At 41.5% G+C, this 16,881-nt stretch overlaps 2 protein-coding genes across 2 annotated transcripts; one reads left to right on the forward strand and one right to left on the reverse strand.

The window, feature by feature from the left end:
• Positions 1-1,460: 1,460 nt before the first annotated feature.
• atrip (ATR interacting protein) lies at positions 1,461-12,363 on the reverse strand. Its single transcript, XM_072665820.1, has 14 exons — positions 12,076-12,363; positions 10,971-11,291; positions 9,887-9,966; positions 9,588-9,758; positions 8,424-8,539; positions 8,193-8,275; positions 8,016-8,096; positions 7,548-7,674; positions 5,613-6,287; positions 4,794-4,936; positions 4,589-4,680; positions 4,408-4,497; positions 2,898-3,156; positions 1,461-1,717 (listed from the first exon to the last, which is right to left on the reverse strand). The coding sequence occupies exons 2-14, from the start codon at positions 11,281-11,283 to the stop codon at positions 1,647-1,649; spliced, it is 2,301 nt and encodes a 766-aa protein (XP_072521921.1). The 5' UTR covers positions 11,284-11,291; positions 12,076-12,363; the 3' UTR covers positions 1,461-1,646.
• A 1,595-nt stretch (positions 12,364-13,958) lies between these two features.
• On the forward strand, positions 13,959-16,548 carry LOC140542941 (protein BTG1). Its single transcript, XM_072665904.1, has 3 exons — positions 13,959-14,241; positions 14,418-14,552; positions 15,940-16,548. Exons 2-3 carry the CDS (start codon positions 14,435-14,437, stop codon positions 16,284-16,286), a joined length of 465 nt encoding a protein of 154 aa, XP_072522005.1. The 5' UTR covers positions 13,959-14,241; positions 14,418-14,434; the 3' UTR covers positions 16,287-16,548.
• Positions 16,549-16,881: the final 333 nt, after the last annotated feature.

Below are 16,881 nucleotides of genomic sequence, written 5' to 3' on the forward strand. Positions count from 1 at the left end.
TTAGTACAGAAACTGTCATTTGTTCTCATAAACTCTAATTACAGATGGTACTGAGACGACACTCGACATCCCAACTGCTTCACAAAACCTAAATTGACAACAGAAACTCGTGTGTTAATAGAAGATGACGACCGTAGCGGCAAAACTTCACCAGCTGAACGAGAAGCCGGTTGGGGGTGCCGTTCTTTGTTCGCCAAAATGAAATGACCAGCGCACACCGACCGGATCAACACAAACACAAATGTTCGGTTGGATGTTTGTTTGGCCGTGACCTCGAACAGTTTAGCTAGTTTTTTTGGACGTTGATAATGGCATAGTCCACTTCAGTCCACCTGGGTGTCCTTTGGTGTTGTTGTTTTGCCATTGTATATGAGGTCAAGTTTTAAACAGTGTGGTGCTATGGATAAAACCACTACCTGACAGTGAGCTACCAACACCACATGGGAGACTGGGGTTCGATTCCCTGTCTGGGTGACTGTGCTGCACTACACCAATAAGAGTCCTTGGGCAAGACTCCTAACACTACACTGGCCCACCTCTGTAATACGAGTTACCTTGTAAGTCGCTCTGGGTAAGAGCGTCAGCTAAATGCCATAAATGTAAATGTCAAGACAACCATATTCACCATTACATTTTGGACACTGATGCATTTTGTTGAACACACACACACACACACACACACACACACACAGTGAGTGTGAGCACACACTCCCAGGGAGCTGAGAAGGTGAAAGGCCTTGCTCAAGGGCCCAACAGTGGCAAACCCACCCAAAAAGTATCAAACCCACAACAGCCTGGAGCTCTAACCGCTGAGGCACCACTGCCCTAGGTGAAGTGAACCTGTTTGAAAAGCTGGAGCTGGTGCTGCTTTGGTGTAAACAGTGTAAAGCAGATAAACTCAGGTTTGTCTTCTTCATTTGCAAGTTTTTCCTTTTTAGTGATTCAGAAAGCTTTAAACCTCACTGGAGGAGCTCCGATATGGCCGCTCTGGGACTAAACACGGCACAGCAGCAGCCGCCAAACACCTATTTTCCAAGGTGAGGCGACCGCCTGGAAAAATACAGAGATGTGAATCCGGTCGGGTCTTGCATGACCAGATCGCAGAGTTCAGTGAAAAACGGGGATGTAATCTTCTCAGAGGACGACTGAGAAAAACACGGGACGAGATCCCCCGTGAAAGAGGGAATTACCCTAAGACCCCCTGTACGCTTAATCCCGTCTGAATCGGGCTTAAAACATGCAAGTCTTCTTCCCTCCCCATTTTTTTTGTAATAAAGCAGATCTGCTGTTGTGTTGGATGATGTTTGACCTTCAGAACATCCTACCCATCGTAACTGCAACACATCATCAGGTTTCTCACCTTGGCATCTCTGCAGGTTGCACCCGAATCAAGGACGTTTGAGGTCTGAATCAGTGAGTGATTGATGCACCAGGAGCAACATTTTTCAGTTTTGCTTTAATTAACAGTATCAGTGAGCAGCGATAAAAGATGTTGACAAGTGAACGAGCAGCGGTCAAATACAGGAGGTCAAAATCAGCGTCCTTCATCAAGTGTTCCTCTAAAACATAAAGGAAGAAACCAGAACAGAGAGACATGTTGGAATGCGCTATTCAAAACGATCGAACCGTCGTCTTCATCTTGGTCATCAAGAACCTGCGTCAATGTCCATATCTTCAACATCTGCTTCAGGCCGACAGATCTCCTCAATGGCCAGATCTTATAAAGGAGAGATTAATTGCATCAATTACTTTTGCCTTACAGTCAGTTTGTTAAATATCTGGGTCCAGTGGCACTCGTCAAAGAGTGTGATCTACATATCAGGCAGTGAGTGAACAGACAGTTCTTGAAGGTGATGAAGGTGATAAAACAGGAAAAATGGACAAGCATAAGAATCTGAGACACTTTGACAAGAACCAAGCTGTGATGTTCTAGACAATGGATCTGGACTGGATCATCAGGACATCTTCAAAACGTCAGGCAGGTCTTGTGGGGTTTCCCTTCCCCACAACATGGTTACCTAAGGCTCTTTGATGCTCATGAAGACCCCACTGTACAACTTACAGGAGTAGTCGTAGTGGCGAATACCACAGGACACCTTCAGAGGTCCTGTGAAGTCCACATCTCGACAGGTCAGAGCTGTTTTGGCAGCTCCATGTGAACCTACAGAAGGTCATGGCTGATCTGTGTATTTTAATAGAGATGGCTCATCAGGTATGGGTGTTGGAATTAAGCTGAGGTCAACAGAAAATAATTCCTGACCAGTCTTGTTGCTTCTGTCTGCGGGACAGTCCAGTGTTTTGAGGCTAATGATTCTAGACTGCTTTTAGATGCTCATCTTAGGTGATGTGCTTCAATTAAGAATATTAGATCAGTATCAGCTCAAACTAAAAGATTCCATTATTGATTTGTGGAAAGATTAAGTGGTTTGTGTCCGTCTCCATGCTGAAAGGTATTATTTATTACGTTTCAACATACCGCCCCCTAGTGGTAATGCTAAACCTGACTGGCTAAGCCTCACTGACTGGCCAATGGCAGCTAAATTTATCCAACTATCAAATCGCCTGCCACAGTAGTTGTGAGTAGGTGGGAGCACTTACGGCTATCCCACAGTTAATGTATATATTTGCAGGTCTTAATAAATACATGTTTTATCAAATCCAAAAGGATTAGCATGGAAATCTAACATTTATTTCTGTAGGATTATAAATTCTGCATCATCGCTCCACTCCTGCAGTTCAATAAATAAACCAATATAAGTGTCAAACATTGGTCCACCTCAAACATCAGTCCGATTTTTTATTTTTAAGCTATTATCTGCCTGTAGTGATGATTACGCTATCAAAACGTATTCCTAAAATAAAGTAAACAACATAAAATACAATCAAAATAAGCCCACCTTCACTCTCAGAGAGGTCAGGGATCTTGCGGAGGGTGTCTCTGATGGCTGGGATGACCTGATGGTATATGTGCAGGACGTCCAGGCAGTGCGTTGAGAAAGAGGAGTTGTTCAGGAGGAGCCAGTGCAGCAACATGAGAGCCTCCCTTAGCAACTGAACTCCAGGACTCGTCCACGTCTGGCTGCCGCCCACGTGCTTCTCTTGCCCTTTGATGCTCAGCCACTGCCTGTGCAGCACTACCACCACCGTCCGCACCACCTGTTCACAAGATGGGGTGAGGTTTAGAGGACGTGCACGAAAATGCAGAAGAGACCGAGGTCTGTTTCAGTTTCTCCCAGTATGGGCAGTTTCACTGTGGACACCAGTTCAGCTGCGTCACGTCTGCTTTATCGGTCTGCCTCACATGACTGGGTTCTATGCAAATCATGGTAATGGTGCAGTAGGTTAAAGATATGGTCCGTTAAGATAGGTTTACAGGTTTTGTGCAACTGAACAGGGCAATACTCGCCTCGAAATTATGGCTATTATTTAAGTAAAAAAAATAATAATAAATAAAAAAATAAAAATAATAATAATAATAATAATAAATTAAATAAAAAATATTTCTTTAATGAAAAATTCGATTATTAATATGGAAAATAAAAAGGAAACATAGCTAAGTTTTACCCTCATCCAGTATGAATTTGCTGGTTTTAAAGCCGGACAGAAATTATGAATTAAAATTGAGTGATTAAGACATTATAAATCTGCTGTGTGTGTAGTTTTAATCTTACAGTAATAGAAAAGTGTTTTAATCCAGAATGAATTTGCAGTAGGTTTTACAGTCTAATTCTTCTGAAGTGATTTTAAAGCAGTATGAATCTGCCGTGTAGTTTTTAGTCTTACTAAAATAAGAGTGATTTTATCCAGTATGAATTTGCAGCATGTGTAGGCTTTACAGTCCGACTAATTATTGCAGAATTAATTTTAACCCAGTATGAATTTGCTGTAGTTTGATCATATTAATTGAAGAATGATTTTAATCCAGTATGAATTTGCTGTGGTTTGATCGTATTAACAAAAGAATGACTTTAATCCAGCATGAATTTGCTGTGGTTTGATCGTATTAACAAAAGAATGACTTTAATCCAGTATGAATTTGCTGTAGTTTGATCATATTAATTGAAGAATGATTTTAATCCAGCATGAATTTGCCATAGTTTGACAGTAATAATTGAAGAATGATTTTAATACAGTATGAATTGGCTGTGTGTAGTTTGACCATATTAACTGAAGAATGATTTTAATCCAGCATGAATTTGCCGTAGTTTGATTGTATTAACAAAAGAATGACTTTAATCCAGTATGAATTTGCCGTAGTTTGATTGTATTAACTGAAGAATGATTTTAATTCAGTATGAAATCTGATGTATGTAGTTCCAGTCCGCCAGCAATAAGTGTGGAGTGAACGGTCTTGTGTGAAGCTGATGTTGGTCATATCCAACATCAGACGAAAGACCTTCATCATACCTCACTACTGCACTGGCAAGAAGATTGACTGATGAGAGCAGCCCATGCTGAGGTCCTCTGTGTGAACAACTTGGCCAAAAATTGGACAACCTGTGAACAGATGAATCGGAGCGTTTCATTCGCTCAGTTCCGTCTCTGAGTGAGAAGATTTAAGAAATAAAAGACGATAAAAGTTAAATACCTCAACTTCTAAGCGAGACCACATATCTTCTCCGACAGACTTTTCTGGTCTAGATGTTATATACTGGAAAACTCTGGCAAGTGGGCAGACGACTAGGAGAAAACAATAAAGGTAATTAGTAATAGTAATAGTTAATATCAGTAATAATTAAACCACACAAAGGAATAATGACTGATAAAATACTTTATATAAATGATGCACTTACAGTTATGAGAGCAAAGTTGGGTAGCAATCTCATCACAGTCAGCCACCAGCGCCAGGAACCTTACAGACAGACGCACAGTTGTGTACGCAGATTCCAAAGACAAATTTTGAGCCAGAGCTTCACTCGACAACACAACCTTCAACCTGCATTAAAAAAATACAAATAAAATAAAAACATTAATCAATATAAATAACTGCTTTTTTAAAAAAAAATTTAATCATTAAAAAATAAATAATTAAAAGAAAAAAAATCAATAAGATAAATGAAAAATCAATAAAAAAAATAAATAAATTTTAAAATACAATAAAAAAATACAAATATGAGACATTAAATGTTAAAATTAATCTTTAAAAAAAATGAGCACACATCTACAAAGAATACAGAAAATGAATAAAGGTACTAATATGGAATTCAACGTACACCACATCTAGGTTAGGCTCCTTAATAGGTAGAGCTTAATTTTTTTTTAGCTGGTTTTTCAGTCTTGGGCTTTAAAAGCATTTGATGAGTATTTGGAGACTCCAAATTTAATCTACGGCTTCATTTTTAGTCATTTCAGTCATTGTCAGTCATGGATTAAGGCTTAGACTGTACCAATTTCCAATGATCATTCACCAATGAGACGGCAATTTAGTCCAAGAGTAGGCTTAATCCCATGGTACTGTACAGGAATGGGAGATATCACCAATTAGACAGAACTGGAATTAGGATTTGTGGACCCCCCCACCAGTGACTGAAATCGTAAGCAAGATGATAAATCGTATACAAATCATAAATATTTCAACAACCCCAGTGCGAAGTGTCCCAGTCTGAACGTACCTCCACAGCTGGTTCTCCTCCGCTCTCTCGGCCAGTACACACAGTATCCTGAGGCTGGAGTTCACCACAGCCTCCTTCTGACCAGCATTACTGACAAACTTCTCATCTACCAACTGAAGAAGCCTCTGCAGCAGAGGGTGCTGTGCCTGTAGTGCCTCATTCGCTTTCCTCACAGCGTTCTCAAAACCTGTAGACGGTCGTGGCTCACTGGCGAGTCCATCCTCGCTCGGTTTGTTGGGACACTCGCTCTCCTGACCACTCAACACCGTGAGCACAGCTTCCCGGCTTTCGGACAGCGTGTGGTAAAGAGCCTTTAAGGCTGCTAAGGCGAATTCTTCTCGAGCTCCTAAAGACTCCTCGATGGTGGACGGCAGGCTGGAATCTGAGGAACCTGAGAGGGAACGTCCTCGGAGGGGACTCTTCCCTGACCTGTCGATGGAGTCCAGCGTCTGACAGAAAATAGCGATGTGATAGTTGAGTAAGGGGAGGAGATGGACAGCAGCAGGACAAGTTCTGGGAGGGAGCCGAGTGCAAGTGCCAGGGTGTATCGGGAGACGGTCGGCCAGGACGCTCAGTCCGGACATGGCCAGACTTTGAAACTGGTAGAAGTGAGCTTGAGGCCGATGTAGAAACCGGGGATCAGTGGAAGAAGTGCTGGAACCAGCTGAGGAGGCTCTGGTGAAGGAGGATAAAAGGTGGCATGTAAGTGCTCAGGTATAATCAGGTTTCGTATACAATTTGCACACTACCCAAATTATTTATTATTCTCTGTCTGTACTGTGTTGTGTTGCATTTGTGTTCTGTATGCACCGTGTCTATGCTGCACCATGGTCCTGGAGGAATGTTGTTTCGTTTCACTGTGTACTCTGTATGTAGTTGAAATGACAATAAAACCCACTTGACTTGACTTGACTTGTTTAGCATTTTTAGGTTTGATACAGGGCTCCTGCACTCTCTGTGCTGTTTGGCCAGGTGCCCGATGTATACGTATGTGTGTGTGTGTGTATGTATGTATGTTTTTTATATATATATAAATATATATATAATATATATACAATATACATATATATATGTGTAAAATGCCCTGAATTTGAATAAATTATAATTATAATTACTTAGTGAGGGAGCTTTTAGAGGCATTATACCATATGTGAGCAATGTAGGGCTGTCAATAACAAATTTTTCTATCAATTAATTATTTTATGGATTAGTCGATTCATCTAAATGTTTCATTTTCTTCCAAAACATTAAATTAACTAAATTGTCTAATTCCTTTATTTTGACAAAACATTTAAATAAAGGTTTACATACTAAGACGAAAAGCTTCAGCAGAATAGTCAGCAGTGCAGTGAGGTATTTGTTTTACACCCCTTATCACAGTGTATGTGCTCTACTGGATTTGTGCTACCTCTGGAGAAAGCCTCACTCTCACTCAGTTATCCATGCAATTCCAGAACTCCTTAAAATATAAACACTGGGGTCTGTTCGTAGTCTTGCATAGTCCCTGTATGTTTTCTCTTTAGGTGCTCGTTCTGAGGTATGACTTTAGTAACTTTGCCCAGCGTGAATTTAATAGACTATGGGAACTAATTATGGCGGCCCTAGAATAATCCTGACTCAGGAACACTAAAAAAAAAACTAAAAAAAACTCTTACATCGTAATGTAGAAAGAAATTCCTATTTTAAAACATTCAGAACCAGGTGTGCTCCTGCACTTAAACTCCCTTAGCTATCTTTGCATTCTGCGTTTGTGTGCTTCAGTGATCATTGCCAACAAGAAAAATGTATGTCTGTATGTATGTCTGTGTATCATCCAGGTAAGTAATTGCATAAATTAATATTACTATTCAGTTAAGAATGGTATTCCCAACTGTTGGGTCCATTACATGTTTAACTCTCAGTACAACAGTACAACTGTGTGAGGCGGACACTTACGGGCTGGTGTAATTAGACTGGGAGAACAGGCCGGGCAGAGCGTCTGGGCTGATGCACAGCAAGTGATAGAGACCCAAAGAGCTGGGCTCCAGAGGATGCTGAAGCAGCAGATTCAACAGGACAGGACCTAAAACAACATTAGTAAATACAGCAGTGTGAGAAACATTCGACTGAGCGAAATATAGATGACCTACAACAAATAATCATGAAATTCAGTTCCTAATTTGTGATAATAGTAGTATAGTACTGTAACTCAATTTAATGTGTGCAATATCTCAGGTGCAATAATTCAAATTTTCATATCATTTATATACATGTACATATCTAAAACTACTTTTTTTAGAGTATAAAATATAGATATTTTATATAGTGTGTTTATTCTTATTACACAAATGGCTGCAACTCTAACAACTGCAATTTTCCTCCTGGGATTAATAAAGTATTTCTGATTCTGATACTAATAGTCACCTTTATGACGAAATTCGAAATTCAGGGCCCCGTCAGAGTCGACTGCCTCTTTGTCACATTTAACCCGGCTCTGCTTCCCACCTATTTGAAAAGATCAAGCTATTAAAACACTATTGAAAAATACGGGTCATAATTTACAGTAACACATGAAGAGAGTTGATCTGTGTCAGATCGTACCGTCTGTATGATTGCCTTTTACAGACAGTTCTGCTGAAAAGGTCTCCTTAGTCACAAATGCACGAGCCCCAGGAGAGTTCGCACTACATGCCAAAAGAGTGAGCGTTAAAGTTCTACTCTAAAGTTTTATACATTCAATGAATTTTATTAAATATATTAAAATCTAAATTCTGCAAGAACAGATCTGGGAAAAAATAAATAAATAAATGAATCACAAACTGCTGCATTTACTTGTTTCTTACGGGAGTGCCGACCAATCGCCCTCCGCGCTCAGAGCTTTGAAGTTTGCTCCTCATTTCATTCATCTCGGCTTCTTTAAAGTGCAACTCGGATCGTAAGGACTCCACCTGGAGAAGATGAGAGAGAGGATTAATGGTGAGAATGCATCCCTGAAATGGCTCTTCTACGTCTTTAAACCAGGACAAAGCAGGACCCTTTGGAGAAGATGGTTTTTCTTTAATTCAGTACACCCGCAGATGTTATGTTTGTAGTGATGATCATTAAACTTTAACATAGGAGTTTATCAGAGTTGCGCAACAGTGTGACTATTTGTTCAGCAAACCAAAAGTTTAGGGGTAAACTTGAGTGAAAAATCATTAGAACTTTACACTTGATGGAGATTTATTGAGTAAACTGAATTTTTTTTATCCTAACCATTACACTGAGCTGTGTTTTTAGACTCCCAGCCACGGATGGCTGTGGCATCACCAGGGATCAACCCTTAGTAAACTGAAGTTTTACTAGGATAGGATTAATTTTACATGAACAAGTTGTCAGCATAAACGTCAGAGATAGGAGTTATAAGAATTGTAATGATGAAATTTTAGCTAAAACACTAAGTAAAAAATATATATATAGCAGCTACATGTTCATAAGCCGTATGTACGCTAAAGGCTATGCTTTTTAGAAGCATCTATGCGGCTATGAGAAGTCCTTGGCTTGTCTTCTGGATTTGAATGTCATACAGCATACAAAACGTCATTCACGACGAACCCAAATACCTAAATACCTCCTATATCGAGCTCCTGCTAGTAAACTAATAAACTCCTTTTTCAAATAATATGACAATATTTACCAACATGTCAATTCACCAGGGATCAAAATCACCTGAGGTTCTTTTTACAGCTCGTTTAGCGGATGTGTGATGGGTGCACACAGTTTGCAAAAATGACTGACATGGGGCGTTTGGACGGGACTAAATCACGGAGAAAGTCCAGTAATAATTACATTACCCCACCTCCCCATGTAGAAGTAATCCCGTCTAAACAGGGCTTAGGACAGCTCAGACCCGTTAACTTGTAAAACACATACCAGCTCCGGCAAATGATCCAGGTTATTCATCCACCTATAATTAACAACAACGTCAATAATCCAAATGTAGAGGAAATAATCTACCTTCTTGGAAAGCTCCTTCTCTTTTTCACTCTGGATATTGGCTCTCTCTTTTTCCAAAGCAACATTAGTCTGTCTTTGCTGCTCCTTCTCCTGATTGGCCAGTTTGAGAGAGTCTCGTAGAACCCTAATCTCACCGTTCTTCATTAAGATCTGGTCCTCTACCTCCTTCAGCTGCATCAAGTACAAAGGTTAAACAAACACAAGAGGTATTGTACAAACCACACAGGTAATTTTTTATAACTAATTATGTCTATTAATTACATACGGTGTGGATTTACGGCTCGTTATAGTTCAAATACCTTTCTCTTTAACTCTGCCTGCTGGGCCTCCAGTCTGCTGTAGTACAGTTCATCTCGGTCTTTAGCTACTTGACCATTTCCTTACAATTCAGAAGCATGGAGTCATTTAAAGATCATCATCATAATAATTATAACCAATAAATCAAACAAACAAAAACCAAACCAAGTGTTTCCAAACTTCCCAACAACTGTCCTGCGAGACGCTGCTGCTCACCCACAATCAGAGTTGGGAGAAGGACGGTCAAAATAATGAGCTACATTCTTGACTTAACGGCGATCATTTGTGTTGACTTATATATTGTGCATTATGATTACTTAGTGAGGAGAGTCTATTAACATGAAATCAGTGGTTTTATTTTGTTTATAAATATGAATATTCTGGATATTCCTAATGATTCAAAGTTCAAAAGGGTGTAACTGCATTATTATGCTATTATCCTTTAATCAGTGGTGCAAAATGATCATAAAATGACAATAATAATGTTTAGCGTAGTTATTTCTGGGACAATATTTCATCCAAAATGAATTAAAAAATGAGTTATGACAGGCCTAGTTGGGAGACATTTCATAACATAATGCATAATGTCCAAAAGTATTTAGACACCTCAGCTAATTACAGAATTGAGCTAATGTAAGGCGTACCCACTGCTGACAGTCGCTCAGCTGTGTGCAGTTTGTATAATTTCAATAGAAAAGCACTGCCAAAAGAATGGGACAGTCTGGAGCAGCCGCACATGAGCGTAAGGTCATCATTCCCAAGGGTAAGAGCAAGCTGGAGGGGTATAAAGCCCTCCAGCACAGGGCTGTGGAGCAGTGGAGCTGCATTCTCTTTGGAGTGATAGATAAATCTCTCACTGACTAAATGCATTAAAATGCTCTCAACAATGTTCCAACATCTAGTGTAAACCCTTCTCAGAGAAGTAGAGGCTGTTACTGCAGAAAAGAGGCACAAACTCCCTATAAATACCCTTGATTTCAAAAGGAACCCTGGATGAGCAGGTGTCTACAAACTTTTGGACATGCAGTGAATGCACTGCGTGCAAATTAGTCTCTTTCCTCGGGTCTGGGGGTGTTTTATACTAACCAAATGACTCGTGATGCGGACGTTCCACGTTGTTATACATGTTGCTGGTGCTTGAGCTGCTGCCTCCAATGGAAAAGGTCCTCCGGCCCTCCCTGACGGGGGCTTTGCCCTGCTCTCCTGGATATGACGAAATGGATCCAAACGTCCTCTTGGCGCTAGTAAGCGGACCATCTCCTGTAATAGCCTGCGATGCTATGATGTCTATCTCCTCCAGGTCATCCTGTGTAAAGTCTTCGTCATCCCCAAAGGGGTCCTGCTCCACCGGAGCGGCGTTCGGCAGGCCCCTGAGACGTTTGCTTGGAGGATACTCCATGGAAGCTCCTGTGGAAATCGGGAGGACGTGAATGTAGTAATGCTTGGAGGTGTGTTCACCATGCTGACTCAATGACTGGCCAGGACCTGGAGGCAACTGGCTAAAACAGCAGCTAGTTAGATGGTCTGTGTTGATATTAATAGCTTTATATGTAAAAGTACTTAATTAATCACAGAGAGAACGGGTGATACCATTCATTTTAGCCAATTACTGGACAAGCTTTTAAAAATCTAGCAATAATAAATATTTTTTCTAGTGCACATTAAAGGCCAATTAAATATAGAAATTAATAAAATATACACTTGTATTACTTATATTAGAAAATATTGGGCTGACTGATCAGTTATTCCTTCTTAAACAAGTTAATGATCTTTGCTTAATGCAAATTTAATTCCTTAACTGAGGAAAAACCAAAAAATTAGGAACTTCACTGTCCACTTTTCCATTCCACCTTAAAAAATACAGGCGCTAGAATGAAAGTATTGCACTATTTAAGGTGGTATGGAAAGTTGGAACCAAATTCAGCTTTAAAACAGTGTTAAATGTTATTTTAATGTCGGTAAACTACCAAAGCAAATGGGATAACTTATTTTAAAGGCCCTAATATTGGTATATTTGTATTTATATATTTGTTTTAGCTTCTGAACAGCTAATTATAGCTGCGCTCACACAGAACAGAAAGCAGCCCAGAGTCACCAGGTTTAACCAGAATGAGAGCAAATAAGACAAATAACTGAGCAGAGTGTTAAACAGCACAGTGTTAATATTAATATTCCAGTGTTTATTACTTACTGACTGACTGACGGCCTCTAGCTGGAAGTCTGCGAGACGCGAGTTAGCCTGTAGCTAACAGCAAGTGCACTGCGGTGGCTAACGCTAGCTAGCTTTCCCATTAAAACGAGCATTGTACTGAGAGTCTACGTTTGTCTCGTCGGTTGTAATTTGCTACAAACCGCCAAACATGGCCTCGACATGTTGGGAAAGGAGTGACAGCTCTCCGCGGGGTTAATTAAGCGCACTGGAGATCAGCGGCGTGCTTCTATCTGAGGGAGAAGGAGCTGCTTGTTTGGAGCGCGCTGAGCCTGGAGGCCGCTGATTGGTCCATTCCACAGACTCCAGCAATGACGCAGGAAAATAGTCTAATCTAATTGGTCAGTGTGCTGAGCCCCGGAAGTTTCAAGCTAGCAGTGTTGGCTGTGCCTGGAAACTGGAAGGAGCTTGATGCCTTGCTGCCTTGCTGCCTTGCTGCCTTGCTGCCTTGTTGCCTTGCTGCCTTGTGGCCTTGTTGCCTTGCGGCCTTGATGCCTTTTGGCCTTGTTGCCTTGCTGTCTTGTTGCCTTGTGGCCTTGTTGCCTTGCTGCCTTGCTGCCTTGCTGCCTTGTTGCCTTGCGGCCTTGCCGCCTTGTGGCCTTGTTGCCTTGCTGTCTTGCTGCCTTGCTGTCTTGTTGCCTTGTGGCCTTGTTGCCTTGTTGCCTTGCTGCCTTGCTGCCTTGTGGCCTTGTGGCCTTGCTGCCTTGCTGCCTTGCTGCCTTGTGGCCTTGTGGCCTTGCTGCCTTGTTGCCTTGCTGCCTTGCTGCCTTGCCGCCTTGTTGCCTTGCCGCCTTGTTGCCTTGCCGTCTTGCCGCCTTGCTGCCTTGCTGCCTTGTGGCCTTGTTGCCTTGCTGTCTTGCTGCCTTGTTACAGATAGACAAGTAGATAGACAGATAGATTTGTATATCTGTATTTGTATATATATATATATATATATTGCATATTTGTATAAGAAACATATATACATAGTTTATTATTATATGCCCGGAATACAGCAGTTGTATTTAATGTCAAGCTTAATATTTTTTTTATTACAAACGTAGAAAAATCTTATTATATTATTATATTATTATATTATTATATTGTTCAAGATTTCAATTCAGTGCTATAATGAAACATCTCCTACAGAAATGAATCATAACTTAGGAAACAATCATAACTTATTTAGGGGGTGGTGGTGGTGTTGGTGGTGTTGGTGGTGTTGTTGTTGGTGTTGGTGTTGGTGTTGGTGGTGTTGGTTTTGTTGGTGTTGGTGGTGCTGGTGGTGTTGGTGTTGGTGGTGCTGGTGCTGGTGGTGTTGGTGTTGGTAATGTTGGTGTTGGTAATGTTGGTGTTGGTGGTGATGGTGTTGGTGTTGGTGGTGGTGTTGGTAATGTTGGTAATGTTGGTGTTGGTGGTGCTGGTGGTGCTGGTGTTGGTGGTGTTGGTGGTGTTGGTGTTGGTGGTGGTGTTGGTGGTGGTGTTGGTAATGTTGGTGGTGGTGTTGGTGGTGGTGTTGGTGGTGTTGGTGTTGGTGGTGGTGTTGGTAATGTTGGTGGTGGTGTTGGTAATGTTGGTGGTGGTGGTGTTGGTAATGTTGGTGTTGGTGGTGTTGGTGTTGGTGGTGTTGGTAATGTTGGTGGTGGTGGTGTTGTTGTTGGTGTTGGTGGTGTTGGTGTTGGTGGTGTTGGTAATGTTGGTGGTGGTAATGTTGGTGTTGGTAATGTTGGTGTTGGTGGTGTTGGTGGTGTTGGTGGTGGTGGTGTTGGTGGTGTTGGTGTTGGTGGTGGTGTTGGTAATGTTGGTGGTGGTGTTGGTGGTGTTGGTAATGTTGGTGTTGGTGGTGTTGGTGGTGGTGGTGGTGCTGGATGGATGGATGGATGAATAAACGCACGCTGTGTGTAAATACACCGCGGGAGTGACGTAGTCAGCTGAGGTGGATCCTGATTGGCGGAGCCGCTGCTGTAGCGCTCGCGGTGTTTACCAGCTGTGCAGCTCCAGTCCGGCCGTTGGTTTGAGCGGAGAGGAGCGAAGAGGAGCGGAGAGGAGCGAAGTTTGAGGTCGATTAAAAAGTCGATATTTGGCGATTTGCTGCAGCTGTAGCGGCCAGAGTGCGAGAGGGCGAAGCGCAGGAGCTCCTCCTCAGCCCAGCTTGATGAGCGGGAACATGTGAGTCGCGCTTTAGTGCCGTTTTCTCTTCGTGTTTTGAACAAAGGAAAATCCGCCAGCGCACAAACAGCCCTGCAGGCCTGAGCCCCCAGCCCGGCTCTGCCCTCCTGCCCGGACAGCCGGACCCTGGTGGCTCTCATATTCAGCATTAATGGGTGTTTTCGTGTCGTTTACAGCTCAGAAACATTTCGCCATGAAAACCGAGGTGTCCACGGCTGTGAGCTTCATCACCAAACTGCTGAGAGGGACTGGGCTCCTCTCAGAGGAGCAGCTGCACCACTTCAGCCTGTCTCTGGAAGAAGCTTTAGGAGGTAAAGGAGGAGATCAGACCCCTGGTAACAGTCTGATTAAGCTGTATGTTGAGATATATAGACATATAGCTGAAGGTGATGCATGTGGAAGATTCTCTGATCTCACAACAATACAGAAAGTGTCTTATAAAATTATTAAATAAAAATCTGATCTAAATCTGATCTAATATGATCTAAATCTGATCTAATATGATCTAAATCTGATCTGATCTAAATCTGATCTGAATCTGATCTAATATGATCTGAATCTGATCTAAATCTGATCTAAATCTGATCTAATCTGATCTAAATCTGATCTAATCTGTCAAATTAAATGATCTTTTGATCGCAGCACATTACAACACTTATTTATTTGAACTGTGTTCCAATAAATAATTCAATTTCAATCTAAATGGAATAAAATCTAAAAGTTAAAATGAGTTTATTTCAGCTGTCATATTAAATTCATTAATAATCCAGCAGGAAACTCATATTTGAGTATTAAAAAGCATAATGAGAAGTTTGTTTATGTAGCCATAAATCCTAACGAGTACTGAACCCGTCTCAGAATTAGCATACTGACTAATTAACGCCCATGTGTGACGCCCAAGTCTCAGGTTTCCGCTGGTCCATTTCGCTGCTGTCCAATGAATGTACCATGTATCTCCATTTTTGGCCGTTTTTAGTTTTCTCCATGGTTTGGACCCTGTAGCTGCTCTGTACACTGTTTAAATAATTCTGGATGAACTGACCAATAGAAACGCTCCACATTGACGTAATGAATAAAGCCTTTCTACATTGACCTCCATTGAAAGTTGCTCCTGTGAGGTCTGCATTTTGGAGATGCATGTTTTTAATCGGACAGTGACGATATATCTTGAGGTTTGTTGTAAAAAATAAAAGAAGTTAAAAGTGAGTTTTACTTAAATTATCAAATTAAACTTAGACGTTTGGTCAGAACGGACTGCTGTGTTTAAGAGGACATGAGGAAACTCAAATTTGATGGTTTGAAGATGATGAGAATTGCACACGCTTTACACCCTGAGTGCTGTTAAATCTGCCCATTCTGCCAAGATGAGCGGTCAGTATCTAGCCAGAGTTCTGCTAGAAGCTTGTTGATGTCTGCCAAAATCATCTGATCAGGGTGTAACGTGCTACGGGACATTTATCCGACCCGGTGTTGAGTTCAGTAACCCCTGAAACATCTCAAAATATGACAAAATTCATTGTTTGTTTGTTTTTTGTTTCAATTAAAGACGTTTGATGTCCCTCATTCTGCTCCGGACACAGAACACCTCCAGGAAATCATTAAAAGCCCAATATTGCCTTAACCTTCATGTCGACGATGAGTGGCTGGCGATGAGTGGCTTTAAGCGAAATTTAACATCATCATTTCCCTCCGTTTCAGAGCATTATCTGCACCACTGGTTCCCAGACGCTCCGTGCCGAGGTTCGGGTTACAGGTGCATCCGGATCAATCACAAGATGGACCCTTTAATCGGTAAAGCCGCCCTCACGATCGGACTGACCAGAGAGCGGCTGTTCTCGCTGTTGCCGAGCGAGCTGACCATGTGGGTTGACCCCTATGAGGTGTCCTACCGGATAGGAGAGGACGGCTCCATTTGCGTTCTCTACGAGTCCACGCCTCCGCCGCAGACGGACCCCACGGGTCCCGTGGACAGCTGCAAAGATAAACTGAGGATCGGCCGGGCGAGCCCCTCCAAGGCCTTCAATATGATGACCGTTTCCAGCTAACTCCGATGTGAGCCGCTGAGCTGCCTGCGTCGTGTTCGTTTTCATTTCTCTATTTTTTACATTTGGGCATTAAAGACTTTGTTTTTTTTTATTAGTGATTTGTTGTAATTGAGGGAAATGGATATATTTTGATTCAGTGCTTGATTTTAACTCCTGTAAATGTTTGTAAATGTTTTATAAATTCAGATTAAAGATTTCTTGAATTTGTTAAGCTCCTGTTTTGCAGCCTGTGTGTGTAAAACAGCACAATCCTGACAGTCCAGCCAGTGCTCAGCACAGTGCGTGCATTTTACAGGACGTTCTGGGAAGCCCAGTCAGTTTAATTACTTCCTTTGCAGAATGGGTTCTCGTCTCTTGGGGGACGCGACCAAACAACTAAATAAATAAGGAGTTGTTACTTTACATTATAGGATGCTTATGCTTTTATTGGGCTTTTATGGAAATAGATTAAGCCTAGACTTGGACTTGTGTACAATGGCAATTGTGTTTTAGCAGTTAGATCCCATTTAATGAAGGTTTACACTTAATCTGGGTCTGGGAAACTGGCTTTTAGGGCATAGATTCGGATTCAGAGAGAGAAATTTCACTATTTTTT

Source organism: Salminus brasiliensis, chromosome 21 (assembly GCF_030463535.1).
Source record: "Salminus brasiliensis chromosome 21, fSalBra1.hap2, whole genome shotgun sequence".
Classification (NCBI taxonomy): domain Eukaryota; kingdom Metazoa; phylum Chordata; class Actinopteri; order Characiformes; family Bryconidae; genus Salminus; species Salminus brasiliensis.